The sequence below is a fragment of the Zeus faber genome (assembly GCF_960531495.2).
Source record: "Zeus faber genome assembly, chromosome: 11".
NCBI lineage: Eukaryota > Metazoa > Chordata > Actinopteri > Zeiformes > Zeidae > Zeus > Zeus faber.
The window spans coordinates 6,573,474-6,596,415 of NC_137205.1; the positions used below are offsets into that span (position 1 = coordinate 6,573,474).

Here is a 22,942-nt window from a genome sequence, read left to right on the forward strand (position 1 = left end):
GGAAAAACAACAACAAAAAAAAAAAAAACAACCCTGACCGAAACAGTCGGAAGACATGCATAAAAAGAATAAGGCCTTTTTGTATTTGGTGATTTAATGGTTGGATGTCTGGTTTCATAAAAAAAAGAGAAAAGGAAACGATTATATAGCAATCTTTTGGACGTAGAATAGACCTAATAAAATGAGTCATTTTAGATTTAGAGAATCATGAAATCGGGGAGGAAATACTACTCCCTCGCCATGAAAACAGAGATTGATCCCAATGGAGACACGGCTTCGAACTCTATTTATTTTACTATAAAAGACCATCACAAATTTTCAAAACCCAAATCGTAATCCTGCTTTATCTCATAAACACTCTCTTCAATGAGATACAGGTCTGCCAATTAAATCAAGCAAAATCCCCTTTCCACATAACGTATCATCTCAAATCCACCTAAATAGCCCCTAAATACCTCCCTCCTAAAGTCCGACCCCCCGACCCACCCCCCCTACCGAAGGCACACTCTGAGAATTGAAAGATATAACATAATAGATACTAACACAGGTTCCAACCCCTACCTGTGAATAAATGGCGTCTGCCACATATTTACTTTGTAATGAATAAGTCAAACTCGACCGACTAAACCACCTCTTTGTCCCCATACGAGATCTGTCACTCTCGTTTTCGTTCCGTCGACCAATTTCAACCTCATGCAGGTCTTTACTCAATCAGCGACTTAAACGTGGAGTTAAGTCAATTTGGCGACTGCCCAAATGCTGATTGGTGCAAAATAATAAAGCACATGCTCTCTGCAGCACACCAACACTTCGACCCACCGACCCACCCCCCACTCCTGGACATCCGCCGGAGTCGTCTTCTTCAGCTGCTGATGACTGTGCCCGCCCAGGTCTCGTGCTTGATCCCCGGCCTGAGGTGGGTGATGGCCACCTCCACGGCCTGGACTTTTTCGTTCTTCGGGGGGATGGCGCACACCTTGTAGCTGACCTCATCACCTTCCACCGGCACGTACTCCCCCTCGATGCTTGGGGTGAAAAAGCAAAATAAAAAACAATGGAGAAGAGAGGGGGGGGGGGAGACGATAGTAATGAATGCATTTTAGAAAAAAAAAATTGACTAATTCATTTAAAAGTATTAAATTATATTAAACTTTCTTATATTAAACAAACTTAAATATAAACAAAACATACATTTAGACCAATAAATTGGAAGAAATATATATAAAAATACTATACAAATAAATAAATCTGTTTATTTGATTCATAAGTTTCTATTTAATATTTTGGTTTATAGTTCATCTTTAGGTTCATTGTTAGGTATATTCTATGAGGTTTATTGTACATGGCAAATGTATCCATCTTCTAGTTGAGGTTTACACACACACACACACACACACACACACCAAAGTCAGGTCCAAGTAAGTACCCCTGCTAAGTGTGAGGACCCATGGTCCTGGTGCACTTTTAAACCAAAAAAATAGTCAATTTGGATACCAGTCTTTAAAAGTATAGTCTCTCACACACACACACACACACACACACACACACACACACACACACACACACACACACACACACACACACACACACACACACACACACACACACACACACACACACACACACACACACACACACACACACACACACACACACTCTTTGTTTGACACATCTGTTGAATCTCAAAAAAGCCTTCTATCCACGATCATTCCGAGGCCGAAGTGCTATCGTGCTGGTTAGCCCGCTTGTTCTCCGTTATGGTTTGTGTTTCCATCAGCGGCGGAGCTGGAATCAGAACCAGGAAGTCCCGAAGAAAAACTACAGAGACGTCAACAAATGATGTGATTCCTCAGCGCCAACGTTCGTTTACATCATGCGTATACGACAGTTGATCATTTACGTAGATATAAGGACCCGCAGTCTTCGCCACGCACTCATTCCCAATGAAGGATTTTGATTTGATTGAGTTTCTCCGGTTTTTTTTTCTCGCTGCTCTGTTCATTATGTACGTAAGCAGCCGTTACAGCTACGTAGTAGAGGTATCATTTTCATTACCAATCACCGAACGCTTACGTAAATCAGCCTCCGCGTGGCACGTTTTGGCCCTGTTCAGTAAGGTTACAACAGTGCGGCCAAAAATCCAGGAATAGTTACGGTTCACAAGCGTTCCATGCCCAACCGTGCATAGTGGAACTGCGACTGTAACCGTTACCAACCGCTACTTCCTCTGAGTGGTTCTGAAAGGTTTAGACACACACACACACACGCACACCGTTGACTCAAGGACTTCTGGCAGGTGAGAGCTGAAAGGAAAAAGCACAGTGACATCAAACTGACGCACATGCACTCTTGGACATAGAGAGAGAGAGACTTGAGGAGAGGAAAACAAAGGAGACACTGTGAGCTTTTTGCTTTGATACTAAGTTCTAGTTTAATTTATGCTTTTTATGGAGCGGCATGCGGACGTCTGCACATGTATGCGAGACCGCCGAGTCAGAAGGTCATCCCTTCCTTCACTACATCCCCCGGAGGCCAGAGCTATCCCTGTGAGTGTGTCTATCTTATTCCACTCTACTCCTACACGCAGTCCTGGTGTCACAGGGACGAAATTAAAGGCACACACACACACACGCACACGCACTGGAGAGGGGCTTATTCAAATATACTCTAATTACACCCACAGAGAAAATCCTGATTGAGCTTCCACAAAAACGAACCTATGCCCCCGTCCTGAATGCTCCCTTACAAACACCCCCTCCTACAGGGACTCCCACACACCCTACAGGCTTAAAGACAACGTAAGATAAATAAACAAACAGAGAGAGAAAGAGAGCGAGAGAGAGAGAACAAGCAAGAGAGAAAATGTCAGGTTTAGTATGAAGTATTACTGCCTATTGTGTGTTGATGTGAGCTGCAGGGACTTTGAAATTTCCCTTCAGGGATGAATAAAGTATCTATCCATCCATCTATAATTCCTGTTCTGATAAGGTGTGAAAAATAGATCATTCATTCATTACCATTTACATTTCGGATGGTCTCGGCCCAAGTGGAGGAATAAGAAAAAAACAAAAAAACAAACAAAAAAAAAACAAAAAACAGATTGCCTATCATGGTATGACGCACAAGAGTCAACGCCATCCATGATGTAATTTCGTCATGAGTCATCACACGCCACTTATCAAGCAGATAAATGGCATTCCATTGAAATGGAGATCAGGGTCACTGCATTTCTTTATATACAGTATATGATATATATGCAGAAAAGTGTTTGACTATCCAAAGCTAATTGGTACATGACAATAAGTTATATTTATGCCCTATATACCCATATCAATAATTTATCTTGTGCATAGTATCGCATCGTGTATATTCTCTATATATTTTTTCATAGTCAAGTGAAGTCACACTTTATTTATAGAGCGCATTTCATACCAGGGCAACACAATGCGCTTTACAAAGAAATACAAAAAAGAAAGATCGTAGTTGTCAGCCGGTCATTACAAAAGAATGCCCCTGCTGAAACATCAGCAACAACAAAAGCCACAACAAAGACAACAAAAAACAACAATAAAAGAGACTCCGACCACAGTGGCAGCAACAGCAACAGAAAACAACAACAGCAGCAACAACAGCCACAGAAACAACAACAATGGCAGCAGCAACATCGACAGCAACATCGACACCAGCAGCAGCGGCCTTCATGCAAAGACGTCACCGGAACCGAAAGTGGTAGCTCTCACTGGAACTGGAAAGGTCACTCAGGTTAGAGATGGTTAAGTCGAGGTACAAGGCTACGTTAAGTTGAGGTATAAGGCAAGCGAGAGTTAAGTTTAGGTACAAGGTTAGCAGCAGCAACGACAACACCAGTTAAGGCATAAGGTTAGCGGCACCAACAACAGCACCAGTAGCAACGACAACACAAGTGACAATACCAGCAGCAGACAACAGCAGCAACAAAAACAGCAACAGCGCACAAGCGAAGACATCACCGGGACCAGAAGTGGCTCTCACCACAACCATAAATCTCCTCATCTGTACTGAGTCAACAGTGTGCACCATCTCATCTCAACAAAGTAAAGCACAGCAAAGATGTCACCGGAACCAGAAGTGGTAGCTCTCACCGGAACCGGAAAAGTCACTCAGGTTAGAGTTGTTAGAGATGTTGAGTTGAGGTACAAAGTTAGAGATATTTAAATTAGGGTATAAGGTTAGAGATGGTTAAGTTTAGGTATAAGTTTAGGGATTGTTATGTTTAGGTATAATGTTCGACCCGAAGTGGTAGCTCTCACCGGAGCCAAAAATCTCATCTGCATTAAGTCAACAGTTCTCAGGGAAGCAACGCACAGCAAAGATGTCACCGGAACCGGAAGTTGCAGCCCTCACCAGACACTGAGAAATCAACTGTGTGCACCATCTGATCTAAATCCAGTTACGGTGGATGGTTAAGTTTAGGTATAAGGTTAGCAGCAGCAATGAAAATACCAGCAGCAGCAATAGTAGCAGAAACAGCGCACAAGCGAAGACGTCACTGGAACCAGAAGTGGTAGCTCTCACTGGAACCAGAAATCTCCTCATCTGTATTGAGTCAACAGTGTGTACCATCTCATCTCAACGAAGTAAAGCACAGCAAAGACGTCACCGGAACTGGAGGTGGTAGCCCTCACCAGAACCGGAATTCAACTGTGTGCACCGTCTCATCTTAATCCAGTCACGGTCCTTTAATTAGCGTACCTAAATTACGGGTCAAGTTTTTCATTCTGACCTCGGGAGGGAGATCCTTTTGACTATTTCTCCGAAAACACACACTTCTTATAATCCTCTCACTGTAATATCACAACAGAAACTACAACAACAGCAACAGAAATAGCAGCAGCCGCCACAAAACAACAGCAACACACATGCAAAGAAGTCACCAGAACCGGAAGTGGTAGCTCTCACCGTAACCGGAGAAGTCAATCAGGTTAGAGAAGGTAAAGTTGAGGTATAAGGTTAGCGGTGTTTAAGTTAGGCTATAGGGTTAGAGATGCTTAATTTTAGCCATAAGGTAAGCGAGGGTTAAGTTTAGGTATAAGGTTAGCAGCAGCCACAGCACCAACACCAGTAACACAGACAGACAGGTAGACGTTAGTCAGAGACTGTAGCAAACAGCAAGGTTTTTAACCTGCTTTTAAAAGTATTCAGTGTGGGGGCCTCTCTCAGGTCCCTTGGTGGGGTGTTCCATTTTCTTGGGGCATAGATACAGAAGGCAGCCTTTCCTGCTTTAGAGTTGGTACGAGGGATAGTTAAAAGACCACTGCCTGTGCACCTGAGAGTTCTTGCTGGTTAGTGTATAATTAGCATTTATTTTATATACTGAGGTGCAAGGCCATTTATAACTTCATATAAAGTAGCAGAATCTTAAAATCAATTCTAGTTTTGACGGGAAGCCAATGTAGAGATCTAAGAACAGGTGTGATGTGTTCAAACTTTTTTGTCCCAGTGAGAACGTGTGCAGCTGCATTTTGGATTAACTGTAGCCACTGCACAGCTGATTTCGGGAGGCCGGTGAATGGGCCATTACAGTAGTCCAATCTACTCATTATGAATGCATGGATTAATTTTTCAGAGTCTGCTTTTGACAGAAAGCCTCTTAATTTTTAAATGCTTTTTAGATAGTGGAAGGCTGATTTTGTGATTTGATTTATATGGCTCTTAAAATTTGGATCACCGTCTATGATTACACCCAGATTTTTGGCTTCATTCTTGCTCTCCAGGGACAGAGAACTAAGATGAGCTGCAATTTTCTGTCTTTGAGCCTTTGCACCAAAGATGAGTATTTCTGTTTTGTCTTTGTTCAGTTGTAAAAGGTTCTGTGACATCCATGCATTCATTTCATTAATACACTGAGTAAGGGAGTGCATGGGGAGTAGGTCATCAAATGATAGGGATATGTACAGTTGTGAATCATCTGCATAATTATGGTAATTTATTTTGTGTTTCTGTACAATACACTATGTGCCAGTGGACGCATATAGAGGTTAAACAATAATGGTCCCAGAATTGAACCTTGGGGCACTCCACATATAATATCCACCTTGTTTGACACAAAATCTCCAATGGACACAAAGAACTGCCTGTCCTGTAGGTAGGTTTTGAACCAATTTAAAACCGGGCCAGATAGGCTGAGCCATTTTTGTCATCTCGCTAATAAAATCTGATGTTCAACCGTGTCGGAGGCAGCACAGAGATCCAGGAGGAGAAGAACAGATCATTTTTTAGCATTAGTGTTTATGTGCAGATCGTTCAGAACTTTAATAAGGACTGTTTCTGTGCTATGGTGAGGTCGAAAGCCAGATTGATAGGTGTCTAAAAGGCTGTTTGGGGTTAGATAGTTGTTAAGCTGAAGGTAAACTGTTTTTTCAAGTATTTTGCTGAGGAACAGCAGGTTGGAAATGGGCCTGTAGTTATCAATGATATTTTGTATTTTGGAGTTGAAGTTGTTCACAGGATCCTCAGTTGATGATGCCTTGAACAGCGGTAGCTAATTTACAATTCTCTTGAAGGTTTCAATGGTATTATTGTTAATGATACGTTTTTTACTTGTTTGGGTACCCCTCTGTTGTACAGGAAGAGCAGATACGTCAAAGAAAATGCAACAGTGATCTGAAATAACAACATCCATGAAATAGGGTACAGTGATATTTAGTCCTTTTGATATGACCAAGTCCAGAGTATGCCCCTTATTGTGGGTGGGTCCAGAAACATGCTGAGTGAGGTCAAATGCCTCCAATAGACTAATCAAGAGTTGAGCATCTGGGTAGGTTTGATTGTCAACATGAACATTAAAATCACCTGAAATAATTATAAAATCATAATCAGTGGAGATCTTGGACAGTAGCTCAGAGAATTCATCAAGAAAGCCACATTTAGATTTTGGTGGCCGATAGGCAGCGACTACATTCTCTTTATTTAATTACTATTTAATTGTCCATTTTCCAGACTGTGAAGCTTTTTTTTTTTTTCTTTCTTTTTTTTTTTCCTTTTTTAAATGCTAATAAAAATCAGGCTTTTCACATATACAATGAATTTTTGTTTTCCAGTTTTCAATGACTGTCACTTACAGAACAACAATAAAGAATGTTAAAAAAGAAGTCAAGCAACATTTTAGAAAAATATATTTACATAAAACCATGCAAAAAAATAAAAAATAAAATAAAATGGCCTTCACACTGTGGTTGTATAGGCCATTTATATGGGAACTGGGAATTGAAGTTTGCAATGTTAATCCGTGCACACTCACTCACTCAGAGATATGAACGAAGATGTCACTGCCCCCACTGGATGGCGTGATGAATCCATGGCCTTTGGAGCGAGAGAAACACTTGCACACGCCGGTAAACATGGGACCCTCTGATGCCCTGGCCGTCCTGCAGAAAGAACCGTTAAATGAATAAAAGAATGAGGTATAAAAGAATGACAAAAATGAAAAAAGAGAAGAGGAGAAGAAGTGAGGGTTGAAGGAATAAGCAGGAAGGAGTAAAGGAAAGATAGGAAGGGGGGGGTCAAAGAGAGAGAAAACAAAGGGTCAATTAAACAGATGTTTAATTTGAATGTGTTGCTGATTGTGTGTGTGTGTGTGTGTGTGTGTGTGTGTGTGTGTGTGTGTCCTCACGCTGAGCAGGTCCTGTTTCTGCGGGTGGGCAGGGGGCTGGGGATGAGGTAGCCCCTCATTGGGGATGGAGATCGGTCTCTCTGTCTGCAGGCCGGGGGGCAGAGAGACCCTGACGACACACAGAAGAAATCCACCAAGAAAAGAAAGACATCCATCCAATGTTACTGTAAATTCCATACATTTCCATACAAATTCCAACATAAAGCAAAAGAGCTGTTTGGATGGATCCCTTCTCTCTTACCAGGAGACACTGGAGAGACTGGGGATGACCCCGGGGACCTGGCACGTGGCAGCGGCGGGGTCAGGGGCTGCGCCCCCTGGACGGGTGTAGCCTGGGAGGACATGGCAGGAACAGAAGGAAGGAAGGAGGAAGCTTCACCTAGAGGGAGAAGTGAGGTTTGATCACTCTATGTTAAGCCTCCTCACACACACAGAAAATCAAACCCTGCACCCTGGCTGCCAAATGAGTCACTTGCAAGGGACTTTTTCAGCATCCCATCTTTGCCATGGCAACACCTATCAGGATGGAGAGCAAGAGAGAGAGAGGGAGAGAGAGAGAGAGAAGACCCCTTATTCACCTAAGGCCTGGCCTAACGTCAACAGCAATTATACCATGGTATCTGTGAACCAATTGTGGCAAGGTGACTGAATAGACAACTCCCATTTACCACCGCCATCCGTAATATTTATTGGAAGCTGAGGGCAACGAGAAGGTTGTGTTTCCATATTTTCTTACCCAGATACCCTGGACTGTTGAATCAAACTGTCCACCCTCTGGCTACAGTGTCCCACAACTCTGAAGCAGGCGATGCAGGGGTCCTGAGAAGCCTAGACCACTCTTTTCTTCAATTTAATTCCCCGTGCAGTGCTCCCCTTGGTACACAACTAAAATCACTGTATTTTCTTTGGGGCAATTGTGACAGCTTAACAGAATTGATAAGGGTTTCCTTCCAGCTGCTAACGCAGGACAAAGGCAAATCTCAATGAATGCAGCTAAACAGCATCAGTGGTTGAGAGGTGCTTGTATCCGGACACTGGTCAATCTGCTACCGAGCCTTGTGTTTGAGCCAATATTTGATATGCTATTTGTCTACAAAAAAGGCATTCAACACAATTTATCAATCATCTCCACTGTCAAAACGACAATTTTCATATCGCTTTAGTTGAAATGCCCCAAAACAAAGGTTATGGTTAAAAAGCTATATTTTATAACCTTATGTTCACGTCAAGTGAACATTCTTTGTCCTGACTCTCAATAAGGTGGGGCAAGGGCGACACTGACTTGGGGCCAGGTCTCCAGTGCAGACATTCGATTGATCCCCGTAGCGCCATGGGCGCAACCTTTCAATTGTCTTAATCTGATCAAAACTGGAGCCCAATCAAATCACTGCATCTCCACACAAAGAGAGAGAGAAACAGAATCGCCACTCTGCTGGGGACAGGGAGGGGATGAAATAAGCCGTCTACACATGACCAGGAGTTCGAGCAGCACACAACTAACATTATCGGCTTGTTAAAAGGCCACCTCGGGTATTTTTTGCATCTTTGACCAATGTTATGATTATGTCTGACATTTCGTCTTTCCTGTCAGTAACGCCCTCTGATAAATCCAGTTCCAGCGTCACAGTTCGTGCGGCGGTGGCTTTGGTGAAGTTTCTTCACCAGTTGGAAAAAAGTTGCCTGGTCTGATGAGTCTGGATTTCAGCTGCGACATTCAGATGGTAGGGTCAGAATTTGGTGTAAACAACATCAAAGCATGGATCCATCCTGCCTTGTATCAAGGGTTCAGGCTGGTGGTGGTGGTGGTGTAATGGTTTGGGGGATATTTTCTTGGCACACTTTGGGCCCCTTAGTACCAATTGAGCATGGTTTAAACACCACAGCATACCTGAGTATTGTTGCTGACCACATTCATCCCTTTATGACCACAGTGTACCCATCTTCTGATGACTACTTCCAGCAGGATAAGGCACCATGTCACAAAGCTCAAATCATCTCAAACTGGTTTCTTGAACATGACAATGACTTCACTGTACTCCAATGGCCTCCACGTCACCAGATCTTAATCCAATAGAGCACCTTTGGGATGTGGTGGAACGGGAGATTCGCATCATGGATGTGCAGCCGACAAATCTGCAGCAACTGCGTGATGTTATCATGTCAATATGGACCAAAATCTCTGAGGAACGTTTCCAACACCTTTTGAATCTATGCCACGAAGAATTAAGGCAGTTTTGAAGGCAGAAGAGGGTCCAACCCCGTACTAGCAAAGTGTACCTAATAAAGTGGCCGGTGAGTGTATATTCAACTCCCATGGGCAGTTTCGTGAGGCCACGATGGCGCAGCAATGGCGGAATGTTTGGATATACAATCTCTAATTTCTTCTTAACGATCCAACAAAATCTGTTTCCAGCAAAAATCGGGCGAGAAATAGGCCACGCATGCGCAGAATAGAGATAATGAACATACGTGCACACACAGTCCCTCAAGGCCACCTACAGATATGATGATCACTTGGAAAGATGTGGTTCTTGATTCAGAAATGTGTTTCAAAAAATGTTTCTTGCTTTCTGCTGGGCTGAGAATAAACAAATAATTTATCGAAAAAAAAATGGAATTTTGAGACTAGATTGGAGAATGAGTCACACTTAATCGGGGGTTTAGGATCCTTGACAACTGAGGACTTCAAAGAAACAAGGTTAAACATTATAATCATATGCTTCATTTGAAATATTTACCACATATCATGCTGAACGTGAAAATCATCTACAATAGCAATAATAATAACAACAACGACAATCTATAAAATAGGCATTTGGAGCTGTGTAGTAAATCTGGTAAACTGTGATCTCGCATATAAACAAGGTGTCAGAAACACACTTTCCAAAACCAAATTAAACCTTTGACCGTCAACATTTCACCCTTTGGATTTGCCCATTTTGACTGGATAGGTAGGTGGAGGCGATCGACAAAATCCAACATTCTTTAACCATTTCCAGTTTTCATACACGTGAGAACAATTTCAAAACTGCAATTCAGCATTTAAAGAGTAAGATAAACCCGAAATCAACCTGTACAGATACTGTGACCAACCTGTGAGGGATAGCGCCATCTCTGGCTGAACATGTTACAGAAATTGTTGGGGATGCCAACATAAGCCCCTTTCTTACATTGAATGCGCAACATTGCGGGATAAAAATATCTGGCAAAGGCAGGAGCCATTTGGCCTCCGTTACGGAGAAGTTCCATATGGAGTCTGCTCCCACATTAGATGACTGTTACGGTTAGTACGTTATGTCCAGTGTAAATTGTTTGGACAATCTGTCGGCAATGGATGTACAATTTGAATCGTTTTAGTTTTTTTTCTGGCTCTCAGAGACCAGTGCTTCGCTTCCTGTCTCCCATCCCGCCGCCTCAGTTACCTCCGCTGATGGCACCGGGACAGAGCCCCCGTCCCTGAATGCAATAAACCTAACCCAATGTAATTATATCAGTGTGATAATTTTCCTAATGTCCTACACTGTCTGCTTCCAGAGAAGGAACCTTCTCCACCCGTTCTCTCTCTTCCTGTCCGTTCGCTCCCTCTTCGGCTCTGTGCTCTGTGCACCCGTTGGGAAACAAAGTGCTTGTGCCCAATGTGCCCACACCGCACCCCCAGCTCTAAAAGACACATCGAGGTCGGAGTGGCACTCCGTAGAGACTGGACGTGTGTCAGTTTCTCGTCTTTTTTTTCCGAAACCAAGAACTTTTAAAAATATTTATACGAAATAGCTCCACCCCTTCTTTACGTGCTTGTCCTATGCTAATGCTACTGCTTCCATTCACAGCTGTACCAGCATTTTCCCGGAAATTATACGAGGTCAAGAGTGGGGAGGTTTACGGAACGACTTTTACGGAACATCGACACCGACTATTTTCCCACATTACCCCAATATGTAACATTGCCAGTGGATTTATGGCTTTCATTCCGTGTGGGAAATGGGCTGTAGTCAAACCACCCTGTTAAGTTTCAATATTTAATTCACTTGACAAAGCCGCCTTCAGGAATCTCAACCACATCCTACTAAGACCAGCGTGTATGTAGTGAGTGTGTGTGCGCGCACACACACACACACACACACACACACACACACACACACACACACTTGCTAAAAATAAACTGTAAGACTTTCAACACATGACAAGAATCAAGTTCCTTGAAGCCAAATAGAGGTTACCCAAATGCTGTCCTTGAAGTATAAATTATATCCTGTATATACTAGTTCAAGGTCACTAGTGCTTACTTTTGGTTGTAGTTATAACCTATATCTAATTCAATTATGTGACACACACACACACACACACACACACACACACACACACACACACACACACACACACACACACACACACACACACACACACACACACACACACACACCTATCATTTTAATGAAAGTTGTGACACGAACATCGACCTGTCAAGCAAGTTGGACGGTAATGGACAATGGCAATGGTTTTTGTGTTGTCTTAAATCCCCCATACACACACAAAATCTGGACCTCTGCCCTGCAATGGAATTTTCCTGTACTGTGTTCTCTGACCATCACCCCTAAGCATTGCTGATCCAGCAGATGTGCGTTCACACACATCCGTAATATCACACATTCCTGCTTAGCTTGACACACACACACACTCACACACACACACACACACACACACACACACACACACACACACACACACACCAAAGTGAGGTCAGAGAAAATACAGCTGTTGCAGACCCATGTTTGGGGTGCACGGTGCATTTTGAAACCAAAAAATAGTAAATTCAGAGAATGGTCCTCACATAGTAAAACAAACACACTTCACTGAAACAACACAGATCATGTGGCAGTTGTACTGTATCACTCTAACTGCAGCCATGGCCCTGTCCTCTTACAGGATTCTGAATTTTTAAATGAAACCATTCAGAAGTTATTTAGTCGCCCAGCCCCTGAAAGATGCAGCAGTGTTTATCCAAGATGAATAGCAATAGGCAAGTAATGTTGCTCTTTCGATGGGTATTAAAGCTACATAATTCCACTGGTGTGGTGCAATATCACCATGAGATCTCAATAAAACCATCAACCTTATCTCGGCTCTTCATTTGGTGGATCAAATGTCATCAATTACAAAGCTGACAACTTAAACCGACACACAAATACAGGAACCTGTACCGATAAGTGAAAGACAAAAATACATGCCAACAGCTGGACTGTGGGTGGGAGTCTATCTGCGAGTGGCAGGAAGTCCTTTCACCTCCCTTCCTGTTGGGAGGCCAGAAAAGAAAAAGACACCGATACTGAATGGACAAGTTATTGAAGACGCAGAGGCAAAGAAAGGGAAGAGGCCAGGCTGAGAAAGAGAAAGACAGAGAGAGAGATTCTTGGTTGGTTCATTTGTTTTCTAACCGCTTAGTTAATAGGGCTGGCATGATCAATCTCTATATGATTATCTAACAATAACACATTATGATGTAGCTGTTATCGAAAATAATAAATCATCCAATAAGGGTTCATTTTGGCATTACTGATGAGATGTGTGTATGTCAGAGTGCGATGGCACTGATCTGACGGTGGGACGATGAGTCACCCTCCGCCGTGCGTCACCGTGATTCAGTCGCACCTTTCAAATGTATATCTATTGAGAAGGACACTGTGATTTGCGCTGAGGCAGCCCTCATTCCGGCTCTTATGGGGACACACGTGCACGAACATCTCGGACAGAAAAGCTGATTGTTCCTGGCGGGGAAAGGTTTACGCTTCCTGCTGCAAGTGGTTCTGCGCCTTTAAGAAACCCGGAAAGAGGCTCAAAGCATATTTCCTTTAGGAATAGACCAAAAACAGTTTTGTACGCCGCTTTTTTAGAGGACCATTTCTAGCATTTTTTTTTCTTGTTTCAAGAATCTTATAAATCAAAATCGTGACGACATCTCACCCCTTAGCCAGATCATTTTTCTTGATTCTAGCCTTTCATCTCCTAAATGTAGTTTTTATTTCTTCTTTTTAGACACAGATTATTTTTGCAGTGTGGATGCAGTTTCATGATGATGTATGTAGATAAGCACACTGCTTGATTGGCGAGCACGCAGAAAGTGTCATTTCAGCCTTTTCAGAACTAGAAATAGTGACCATGCTGACCACCTGAAAGGCTCAGGTCCATGCATTCATATGGAAGACTCAAAAAAAGAATGTGACCGCTTGCGTCTCATTGGGGTTATTGAATCCTTCCCTTCGACACGGACAACAAAGCAACAAAGAGTATGGAAGGAATCGCAGCAGAGCTTCTGCAGCTTTTTATTTTATTAATTTTCTCTTCTTTGAAGGGATGGAAATGAACACCAATTAGCGAGTCGTTGACGTGGAAACTGCACAGAGTGGCTTTCTGACTCATCCGGAAAAAAAAGATGAAAACAATGGCGATGGAATAGCACACACACAAAACCTCGCATGTCTTCCATGACAACCTGGCACCTGATATTTAGTAAAGTAGTATTCCAATTGGCCTAACATCCAATGTAGGACTGAGTGGTGAAATAAATGTTTATTTTAGAATCATTGATGACAGGTGTTAAAAGTGTACACCAGGACACCTCAAACATACTTGCGGTCAACAGTTTGAGATATTAACCTGCATGCAACCTAGGGCTGCAGGTACAAAATTCTAAATTGGAATAGAATCCAAATATTGCATTGGCGAATTAGTCTGGCAATCCCAGGCTAACAAACTACATTAACTGTCTTAATTGTGTCTCATGCTACTTAATGTCTGAAATCATTCTTAATGTAGCATCCTCCATTAGGCTGTGATTCAACATCAGTTTTTGTTTTTTTTCATACAACTACCATCTCCCAGATCCACCTTTGGCTAAAGCCTGAAACTTACTACCGTATGTGAGAGTCTGTGCAACCACAAGAAAAGAGTTTTGCTGGAGTACTCCCATTACAACGATCCACTCAGTGTACAGTGGGGAGACTGGAGTGTCGATGAGTCATTGCGGTTAAAGAGGAAGAGCTCGCGGAGGCAATAACCGACAGGCTGCTGTTCTGGGACCACCGGTTGGGAAATACTGGACATCTTATGGTGGTAATGAGGAAGTGATATTGTACATTGGACAGTCCTGGATGTAAGCTTGGAGTCCAAGGTTGAGCAAGGCCATCGCCGGTTTCTTGAGAGCCAATATACATACTGTGGCAATGTGGCCACTTCATAGGGTGGGAAGTAGGAAGCAGACAGCCAAGACTGGTTCAGCGTCTTTTTGAAAAAAGTTTATTCCAGAGGTGAGCTGCTTGGGCTTTCCTTAATAACGAAACTGAGGAGCGCACTGGCCAAAATGGTAAACAATAACAAAGATTAATCAGTGCACAGGAGGGATGGCGGCTTCACTTGCTCTTGACACCACAGCCCCGCTCCTGGTCTGCTGTCGAGCCCAATACGCCAATCCTTCACTGCAAGACAGACAAACATTAAGAAAGCTTCCGGTCCTGAATCGGACCAAAAAGTGCCACTTGGGCGCTAATTTGGGCGATTCAGGACAATCGTGGAGCCGCGAGAAGGAAGTCGTGCTGCAGTCTGCAGCCACGGCTTAACCACGCCTCAACCATGCCCCTCAGTCTGCCACGTATAGTTTTCTGAATTAGGACATATTTTTTTGTGGTTTGACTAAAGGAAAGATAAGATAGTAAAAGGCCGAGATGGCCATGGATGAGAGATGCAGACAGAAAGAAGCAAAGACCGAGGGGAGGGAGTGATGTTTTTGCCTTTGAGGGCCATCAATGGCCTGTTTATTGAAACAGCATCAACAACAGAAGGTCTCCTCAGTTGGCAGGCCGGGAAATTTACAACGGCAGCCCTCTCAGCCTAAATCGTTGGTTTTAGAGTAAGATCACAGATCCACACCTCCCACCAGAGTTTTGATGAGACCAGTGTTTCAGTTTCACGCTCAGAATGTTTGAGATCAAGAGGCCAGGAAACATCTGCAATATGGTAGCTTGACGTCAGGTTGTGACAAAATGGAAATCCGGGAATCCAGCTTGCCAGACAAAAATAATTTACTGCCCTTACAAAGCAACTATATATTTTAAAAAACTGCAAGAGTTTGAATCTATAGTGCTTCACCAGCTATCTAGATTTGCCACAAATGTCACTTGAATATGTCCAATTTATTATCCAGTCTCCAACACACAAATCCGCCAAATTGTGCACGACACACAAGACAATTTGACACACCTACATTTCTCCCCCTCTTGGTTCAGCCCTTCCCTTTAATTTATTTTAAGACTTTTTAAAATGAATCCCACACCATTTAAAGCTCTTATTTTGTCCTACAGGAGAAAACTGCTGCCATATTCCCGTCTGAGCAGAGCACTGACTTGAGTCTTGGTCAACCGAGGTGCACGATGGTCCCACATTACACATTCTAACCGTTAGACGGTAATGGTTGCATCTCGCAGGACTCGCGTAATCCTATTCATCAGAGCAGGAGGTAGAGTAACTGGTGGGGGAGAGGGGGAGAGAAAAGTGGCAGAGAACACAGAGGCGGGTGGAAGGATACATATAATAATAAAGAGTAGGATAGAGATAATCTAAGTGTCACATTTGAGTTCCTATAAGCACTGGTTGACACATTTACTGACTGATGAGTTAGGATTTCCTTTATGGAATTTTACTTGCCAGAGACTGAAAGTAGAACTAGACTAAAACTATACTGAAAGTGTTAGTTTGGCTCATAATGATGACATAGAATAATTTTTTCTGCATTCGAGACTTATGACGTGTTTCTATGTATCAAACAAAATGGAAAATAAAGACGATTTTTGTTCAAATCTGACTCTGACTGGGATTAATATATTTAGCATATTCGCCAATACCGACAGCCTGTTAGCCATATACAGGTACTCCTCACTTAACGACCTACCTGTTTAACGACCAGCTCTCTCACCAGTCTGTATTTTATGCCGTGTACAACACTGTGGCGTGTGCGCTGCGTCTCAGTGTCAAGCATCTCAACACGCATCACAATTCTCAGTCTCGTTCCCACAGTCTGTCAGCATTCACTACACTAGCGTTGGCAATGGCCACGCCCCCTTACCGTGAAATAACACGGGTCCTCGCTTATCGACTAATTCGCTGAACGACCTGGTTGTAGGAACAGAACTCAGATGTTAAGTGAGTAGTACCTGCATTGTACTGATATTTGTCACAGTTGTAGCAATTTCAATTTAAAATGATCTAAATAAACAGGGTAAAAAATAAAAACATTCACACAGGAACTGTACAGCTACAAACATCCCACAATATTTGTCGCTTTTGCAGTTCTTTTTATCTCGCTATACCACACACAAACCGAACTGCAACCCCCGCTGCATATTTAGGCCATGCCTAAATATCACCATTTTTCTTTCTTTAATTGCTACATTAATGCATAAGTCCCTTATGTCATGACTTGCTTGTACTTGACATGGCTACAAAAAGCGGAAGAAAAACACAGAAACAGTTTTTGTTTGCTTGCTTCCAAGATCAAAATAATTATTTGAATAAATAATTACATCAAGTCTTGTCTTGTCTGGCATAAAAGCAGTAGGACAACAACTGCAGCCTGTGTTGCTCTGCCATGATCTGATAACCAGAAGCCTGATAACAGCCCTATTTGGGCCACAGCACAGTGCAACCCGACACCTTTAATGGCATCATTCATTTCCTCAACACAGCGGTCTGCCGCAACAGCATATGGATCTATAGCCTCCACTAATGCTGCTCTCAGCTGCTTTAGACAAATTTCACCAACAAACTGCACAATTGTAGTCAGAGTAAATGGACAATGTCCAACATATCCATCCATCCGTACCTCGATATCCCTTTGTCATGCTATATGTAGGCTGACCAGAACACTCTCGATTTGACACTCCCGTTCACACGAGTCAATTTTAAGAAATAAGAAAAAAAAACACTAAATGCAGGTTTAACACAATTTGACCTTGGTTCGTGCGATCCTATGCACACACTCATACCTCCCTATGTACTGTATACCATTGAGTGATCTGGATATAAGTGAGATAAGCATTCCAGTCACATTTCCGAGATGGAATCCCTCTAGAGTGACTGCAAATCAACGAAAAAAAAAAAAAAATCTGCACGCACGCGTAATAAAGGCCGCACAGTGTATAGACATAAAAACCGTGCTTGTGCACAGGCGTACATTGATGGGAAGCAGGCACGCGTGCGGGCATTGTTACAAACAAGCAGACTCACAAAAACACACTATTGTAATCTGCTCATGGGGAAGTAAATTGATGTGGACGGGCTCAAACCAATTTTGAGTCCACCAATAGTGCTGGGGCTCCAGGATAGCGAGCTCCGAGCAGCTCTACTTGATGCCAAAAAAATGCAATAATGGGTTGTTGGTTGCAAAAAAACAAACAAACAAACAAAAAAAACAAAACAATGACAAGCAGACAAAACCCCTTTCGTTCCAGGTACCGAGATCACCACAACTCGGTTTATTTTGTGATGAATCACATGTTAAATGGCGGAACCAAATGGTGTTTAGAATACTCTGTATAGGTATAGTTGCCACGCTGAGACTGGTGCTAAATTATTGGAAAAGGAATGGTGAGATATCATCGCTAAAACATACAAAATCATGTTATCAAAGAGAATTAAAGATGGTATCACGACACTACTCAACAATATGGGACACTTCTTAAAAGTTATATTAATATAGGAAGAGGTGCATGTAAGTATGGACAGTACATACTGTATAGAACCATAAACAATGATTGTTATTTGTTTGTTTATTTCTTCTTCCAGTTTATTTCTTCTTCCAAAGCTGGATGTTTTGGTTAGATGCTTGTTGTCTTTTTGTTTATTTGTATGTTGCTTCTGAAAGAAAACAACAACAACCAAACTTTTCCTTTGACTCCCCTCAGCCCACTTATCCACCTCAATTAGTCCTCATATCTGTTGAGACGGTCGTTCGTTATCTCTCCCACCATCACATCCTCTCTCGCTCTTTCCTACATTACACTTATCCCGGTCACTTGTTTTCTCACATCTTCCTCCACCCTTACCACCTCCTCCCTCCCTCCTTCCATTATCATTGCCTTATTGCCTACAGCCTGTGATCACCATGGACTTTTACACCGGCTCATATTGCACAACAACATGTTGGGCCCTCTAAACAAGGCCGCCTCGCTTCTCCACCATAGTTAAAAGACAGACAAACAAACAAAAAAAAATGTTGGAAGATGAGGACAGCACACAAACGGGTCATGGTCATTCAATGATAGAGATATCTAGATTAGGATGAGGATCACTCATTAATTATAATATAGGGAATGTACAATAACAAAAAAAAAACCCCACCTAAATATAAACCTAAGATAAATAATAAAAATGCTTATTACAATATTCTATATAGGCAATGAGTGTAAACCTAGAATTACCAAAAACAATAAAATAATCAGAGAAATCAACAAAAAGCAGAAATAAATGGTAATATACACAAAATTAACTCGAAGATAGGGAACATTTTCAATACTACAATAACCTAACCATGAACAAGAAAATAAACCTAACAATAAAAGAAAATAAAACCTGAGAATGAACAATGAATAATAGAAAATTTGGTAAATACACAATAAGCCTAATGATCACAAATAAATAATCTAGAAGCAAAGAAAAAAAAGACAGCACAAGAAAATAAATTGGATAAAAGTAAAAACAATTCAGTAATACAGGTACTCCTCACTCAACGACCTACCTGTTTAACGATCGGACTTACTACCAGCTCTCTGACCAGCCTGTATTGTGCACTGCGTACAATACCGCTGCGAGCGCGGTGTCTCATCGTCAAGTATCTCATTGCGCATCACCGTTCTCAGTATCGTTCCCGCAGTCTGTCAGCATTCACTACACTAGCGTAAGCAATTGCAACGCCCCCTTACGTCAAATAACACAAGTCCTCGCTTAGAGGAGGACCAGAAGACCTGATCCTAGGAACAGAACTTGGTCGTTAAATGATGAGAACCTGTATATGGAATAACCTAACCTAATCTTAACTAAAAAGAGTCGCAAGAGACCCTGTCTGCACTTGGAATACAATGATCATCGCACAAAAAACACAGTTCAGGGGTCAAGAGCGCGGCAATGCCTGAGTCAATAAATGCAAAGTCAAATAACTGTTTAACCCAGGAAAAAAATTATAATTAAAAAAGGGTACAAAATATTGTTCAGAATCCAGATGATGTTTGCATTTGAAATGAGGCAAACTTCTTTCACACTAAAAATCCTCTGCTTGCGATCGACAGATCGATCGATCAATTGATAGAGATTAGTTAGACCTTATGTACAATGGAGAAGCAGAGAGTTTATTACAGTCATTAGAATGTTCAAAATGCCGTCAGGCTGTCTGGCTGGAAGTTGCCGCTTTTTGGCATGAAGGTGAACCTGAATATCAACCTAAAGCTAGGGCCACATTACTTGATTTTGAAGGCCGATTTGGCAACCATTTGAGATCGGGCAAGGTTGCAGTATTGCGGGGTAGCCACGCTGTCGAATCGTAGCTGTCATCAACGTGTGTATGAGTGAAAGACTCAAATCTGTCTCTATGTGATCCCAATTGGCCATGTCCATTTGTGTGTGTGCGTCAAAGCCTCAAATCGCAACAGCAACTTTGAACAGCCATGAGATCGTGCACCTGCACGAGGACGAAACCAAAGAAAGCGGCAAGTGGGAAAGTGTGGACTTCTGAAATGGAGGAGGGATGTGTGGAATTGCGGCCGACTCATGAGAGTCTAATTAGTGAATAATGTCAGCACTGCAAGTTTGCTGCACAAACAACCACAGTAACGAGCTGTACGGCATTCATGGTTGTGCTGGTGTCAAAATATTGGCAATATTATGCCTCACACGAGAATCTCGCGGGAAGATACATTCTTGCAGGTGCTGGAGTACCACAAAACTCGGTTTGCCTGTTCCCCATCTTTAGATTTGTTCTCCTCAAATGCAGCAGTTGTTATGTGTGTGCGCAGAACGCTAAATGGGCGCTGCTCAATCTTCTCATTGTGCTTCACAATTGAGAAAAATTTGGACGAGGCTTAACCGTAGATACTGACGGACCTGTGGGCCACGCGTACCAAAGGGAGTTTTAAAACCTGCTGACCAAAACATCAGGACAGCCCCCGAGGAGTCCTTGAACACGATGCAACATGCTGTGACATAACTGGGGACTGATAGTTCATCTAGTAAAGAATTAAAATGTAAAGCTGTGTATATAGATAGACAGAATTGCAGCTCACATCAAAAGATGAAAAGGCCATGTGCGAAAATTGAATATATATGGTCCTATACAGTAAATGATGAAATACATAGTGAAGCAGAAAGATGAATGTACAATAACCCCACATTTAACCCTAAAAACAGTAAACAAAATACAATTCCACAGTAAATATAAACATGTTTTTAATCACAGCTTTTCTCATATTTAAATTGGTCGCTGTGGAGATATCAAGATATCAAGATCTTTGGGTGTCTTCTTCTCCTGTGAAATAAACTGTCACTGTCTAAAAGGGAAACAGACAGCCAGAAACATCCTGACCGACTGATACTCTGGCACCCACATAGTCTCCAACATGCAATGGAAATTAAACACACAAACGCAGCTGGTGTTTTCTATTTCAACCAATAACAGGACTTCAACCACCTTCTATAACCCCAGAGTCTTAAAACGCACACACACACACACACACACACACACGATGGCTGTTCACATCCCAGGAAGCATGCCCATGAATCTCATCTCAAAGCACTTCATTAAATCTAATGGAGTTTCAGTGGACGCGTCTCACACACTATTATTGTATTTCCACACACGACCCCTCCCATTGTGAAAATAAGGAAAATCCCTCCAAGTAATGGAAACTTTTCACCAAGGGGTTTTTTTTTTTATGTCTAGGCCACATAATAGGTTTCACTTGATCCCAAATTGATTACCAATTTCACACCCAATTAAGCCACAATGCTCACATACGTACAAGCACTTCCAGAAATCGACTTTTCGAAATTATAATATTTACAACAATGAAATATACAGTTACAAACACGCACAGTATTCATTTCATATAATGTGATATTATGTTGCGGTAATAATGTGTTAATATTATTTTCGGAACCACGGGGCTTCACGCAGCAGCATCACTCACCTTTTCCCGAAGTTTAAGCAACAGTGCACAACGTCCCAGCAAAGCGGCGGAACTCCAAGAAGGTCAGAGCACTTTGTTCGATCGAGCCTTGAGTTGGTTGCAGAACGTGGGGTGTGACTGATTGAAGACGACGCTACGGCGCGATATCCGAAGGTAAAGCTGCTCAACTCGCTCTGCCTCCTTCGCTCGGTTAGTGTGGTGGGCGCGGCCGGGTTATTAAAGCGGTGACGTCAGGTGTCTGGTCGTCACCGTAACGGACGCGAGAGTGCGCCTCAAAGCGGCTACCGTAGTTCTGGGTGTAAAAAGAACGGCACATACGACAGTTCGGGTGTATTCGGGGCAGTTCGCACAAGCCATCGTCCAAGTTTGATCCAGATCATTCCATTATTCTCGAATAATTTAGTAAAAAAATATATATATATATATTTTTGCGCAAATGACGGTGCGCACAGGTCACATGATATCACTGAAGTCTAGTGATTGGTCAGCAATTGAGACCTCGCCAAGGGCACATGCAGACGTAACTAAAGTTGTGAGTCAATAACCCAAGTATTACCAGAAGACAATTGGATGAAACAAAGCGCAGCAAATTAACATCATAAACATATATGCTCCTGAGGACAACTCCCACGCACCAGAGTAAGTTCTACAAAAAAAAAAACAATAACATCACTGTCAGAATTTATAGACATCCCAGAGATATTGATGTATACAATCTTCCTGAATTATAATTACTGGTAACAATAACCATACACAATAACATAATACAAGGAACATGTTATTTACCGTGTATGTGATTTGAAACATTTTCATTCTTTTTGTATTTCTGGCTTCCCTTTCAGATGTCTCACAGAAGGCCAAATTCCATGGCAGAAAAGAAATGATGGGCAGAATGCGTTGCTTTAAAGGTCAGCCACTCTCCTCTTGAAACCTCTGAGCAAAACCCTGAAAACTCTGGACAACACTCTAAAGTAAGGACTCAAAATACTCAGAAAGGACAACTGGAAAAACATCTACAGATGTTGCTGCAAAGTCTCAACATTAATTACAGATGAAGTTCCTTTAAATT

The 22,942-nt window shown here is 42.2% G+C and overlaps 1 protein-coding gene across 1 annotated transcript; it reads right to left on the reverse strand.

Moving 5' to 3' along the window:
• Positions 1-505: 505 nt before the first annotated feature.
• carhsp1 (calcium regulated heat stable protein 1) lies at positions 506-22,041 on the reverse strand. The gene is made up of 5 exons (XM_080009647.1): positions 21,874-22,041; positions 7,893-8,030; positions 7,652-7,760; positions 7,284-7,406; positions 506-1,025 (listed from the first exon to the last, which is right to left on the reverse strand). Exons 2-5 carry the CDS (start codon positions 7,993-7,995, stop codon positions 863-865), a joined length of 498 nt encoding a protein of 165 aa, XP_079865773.1. The 5' UTR covers positions 7,996-8,030; positions 21,874-22,041; the 3' UTR covers positions 506-862.
• Positions 22,042-22,942: the final 901 nt, after the last annotated feature.

Excerpts from the sequence above, each read along its gene's own strand:
- carhsp1 (XM_080009647.1), bottom strand. The coding sequence starts at position 7,995 with ATGTCCTCCCAGGCTACACCCGTCCAGGGGGCGCAGCCCCTGACCCCG. Across the intron at positions 7,761-7,892 it reads AGTCTCTCCAGTGTCTCCTG|GGTCTCTCTGCCCCCCGGCC; the intron begins GTAAGAGAGAAG and ends GTGTGTCGTCAG. Across the intron at positions 7,407-7,651 it reads AGAAACAGGACCTGCTCAGC|GACGGCCAGGGCATCAGAGG; the intron begins GTGAGGACACAC and ends TTCTTTCTGCAG.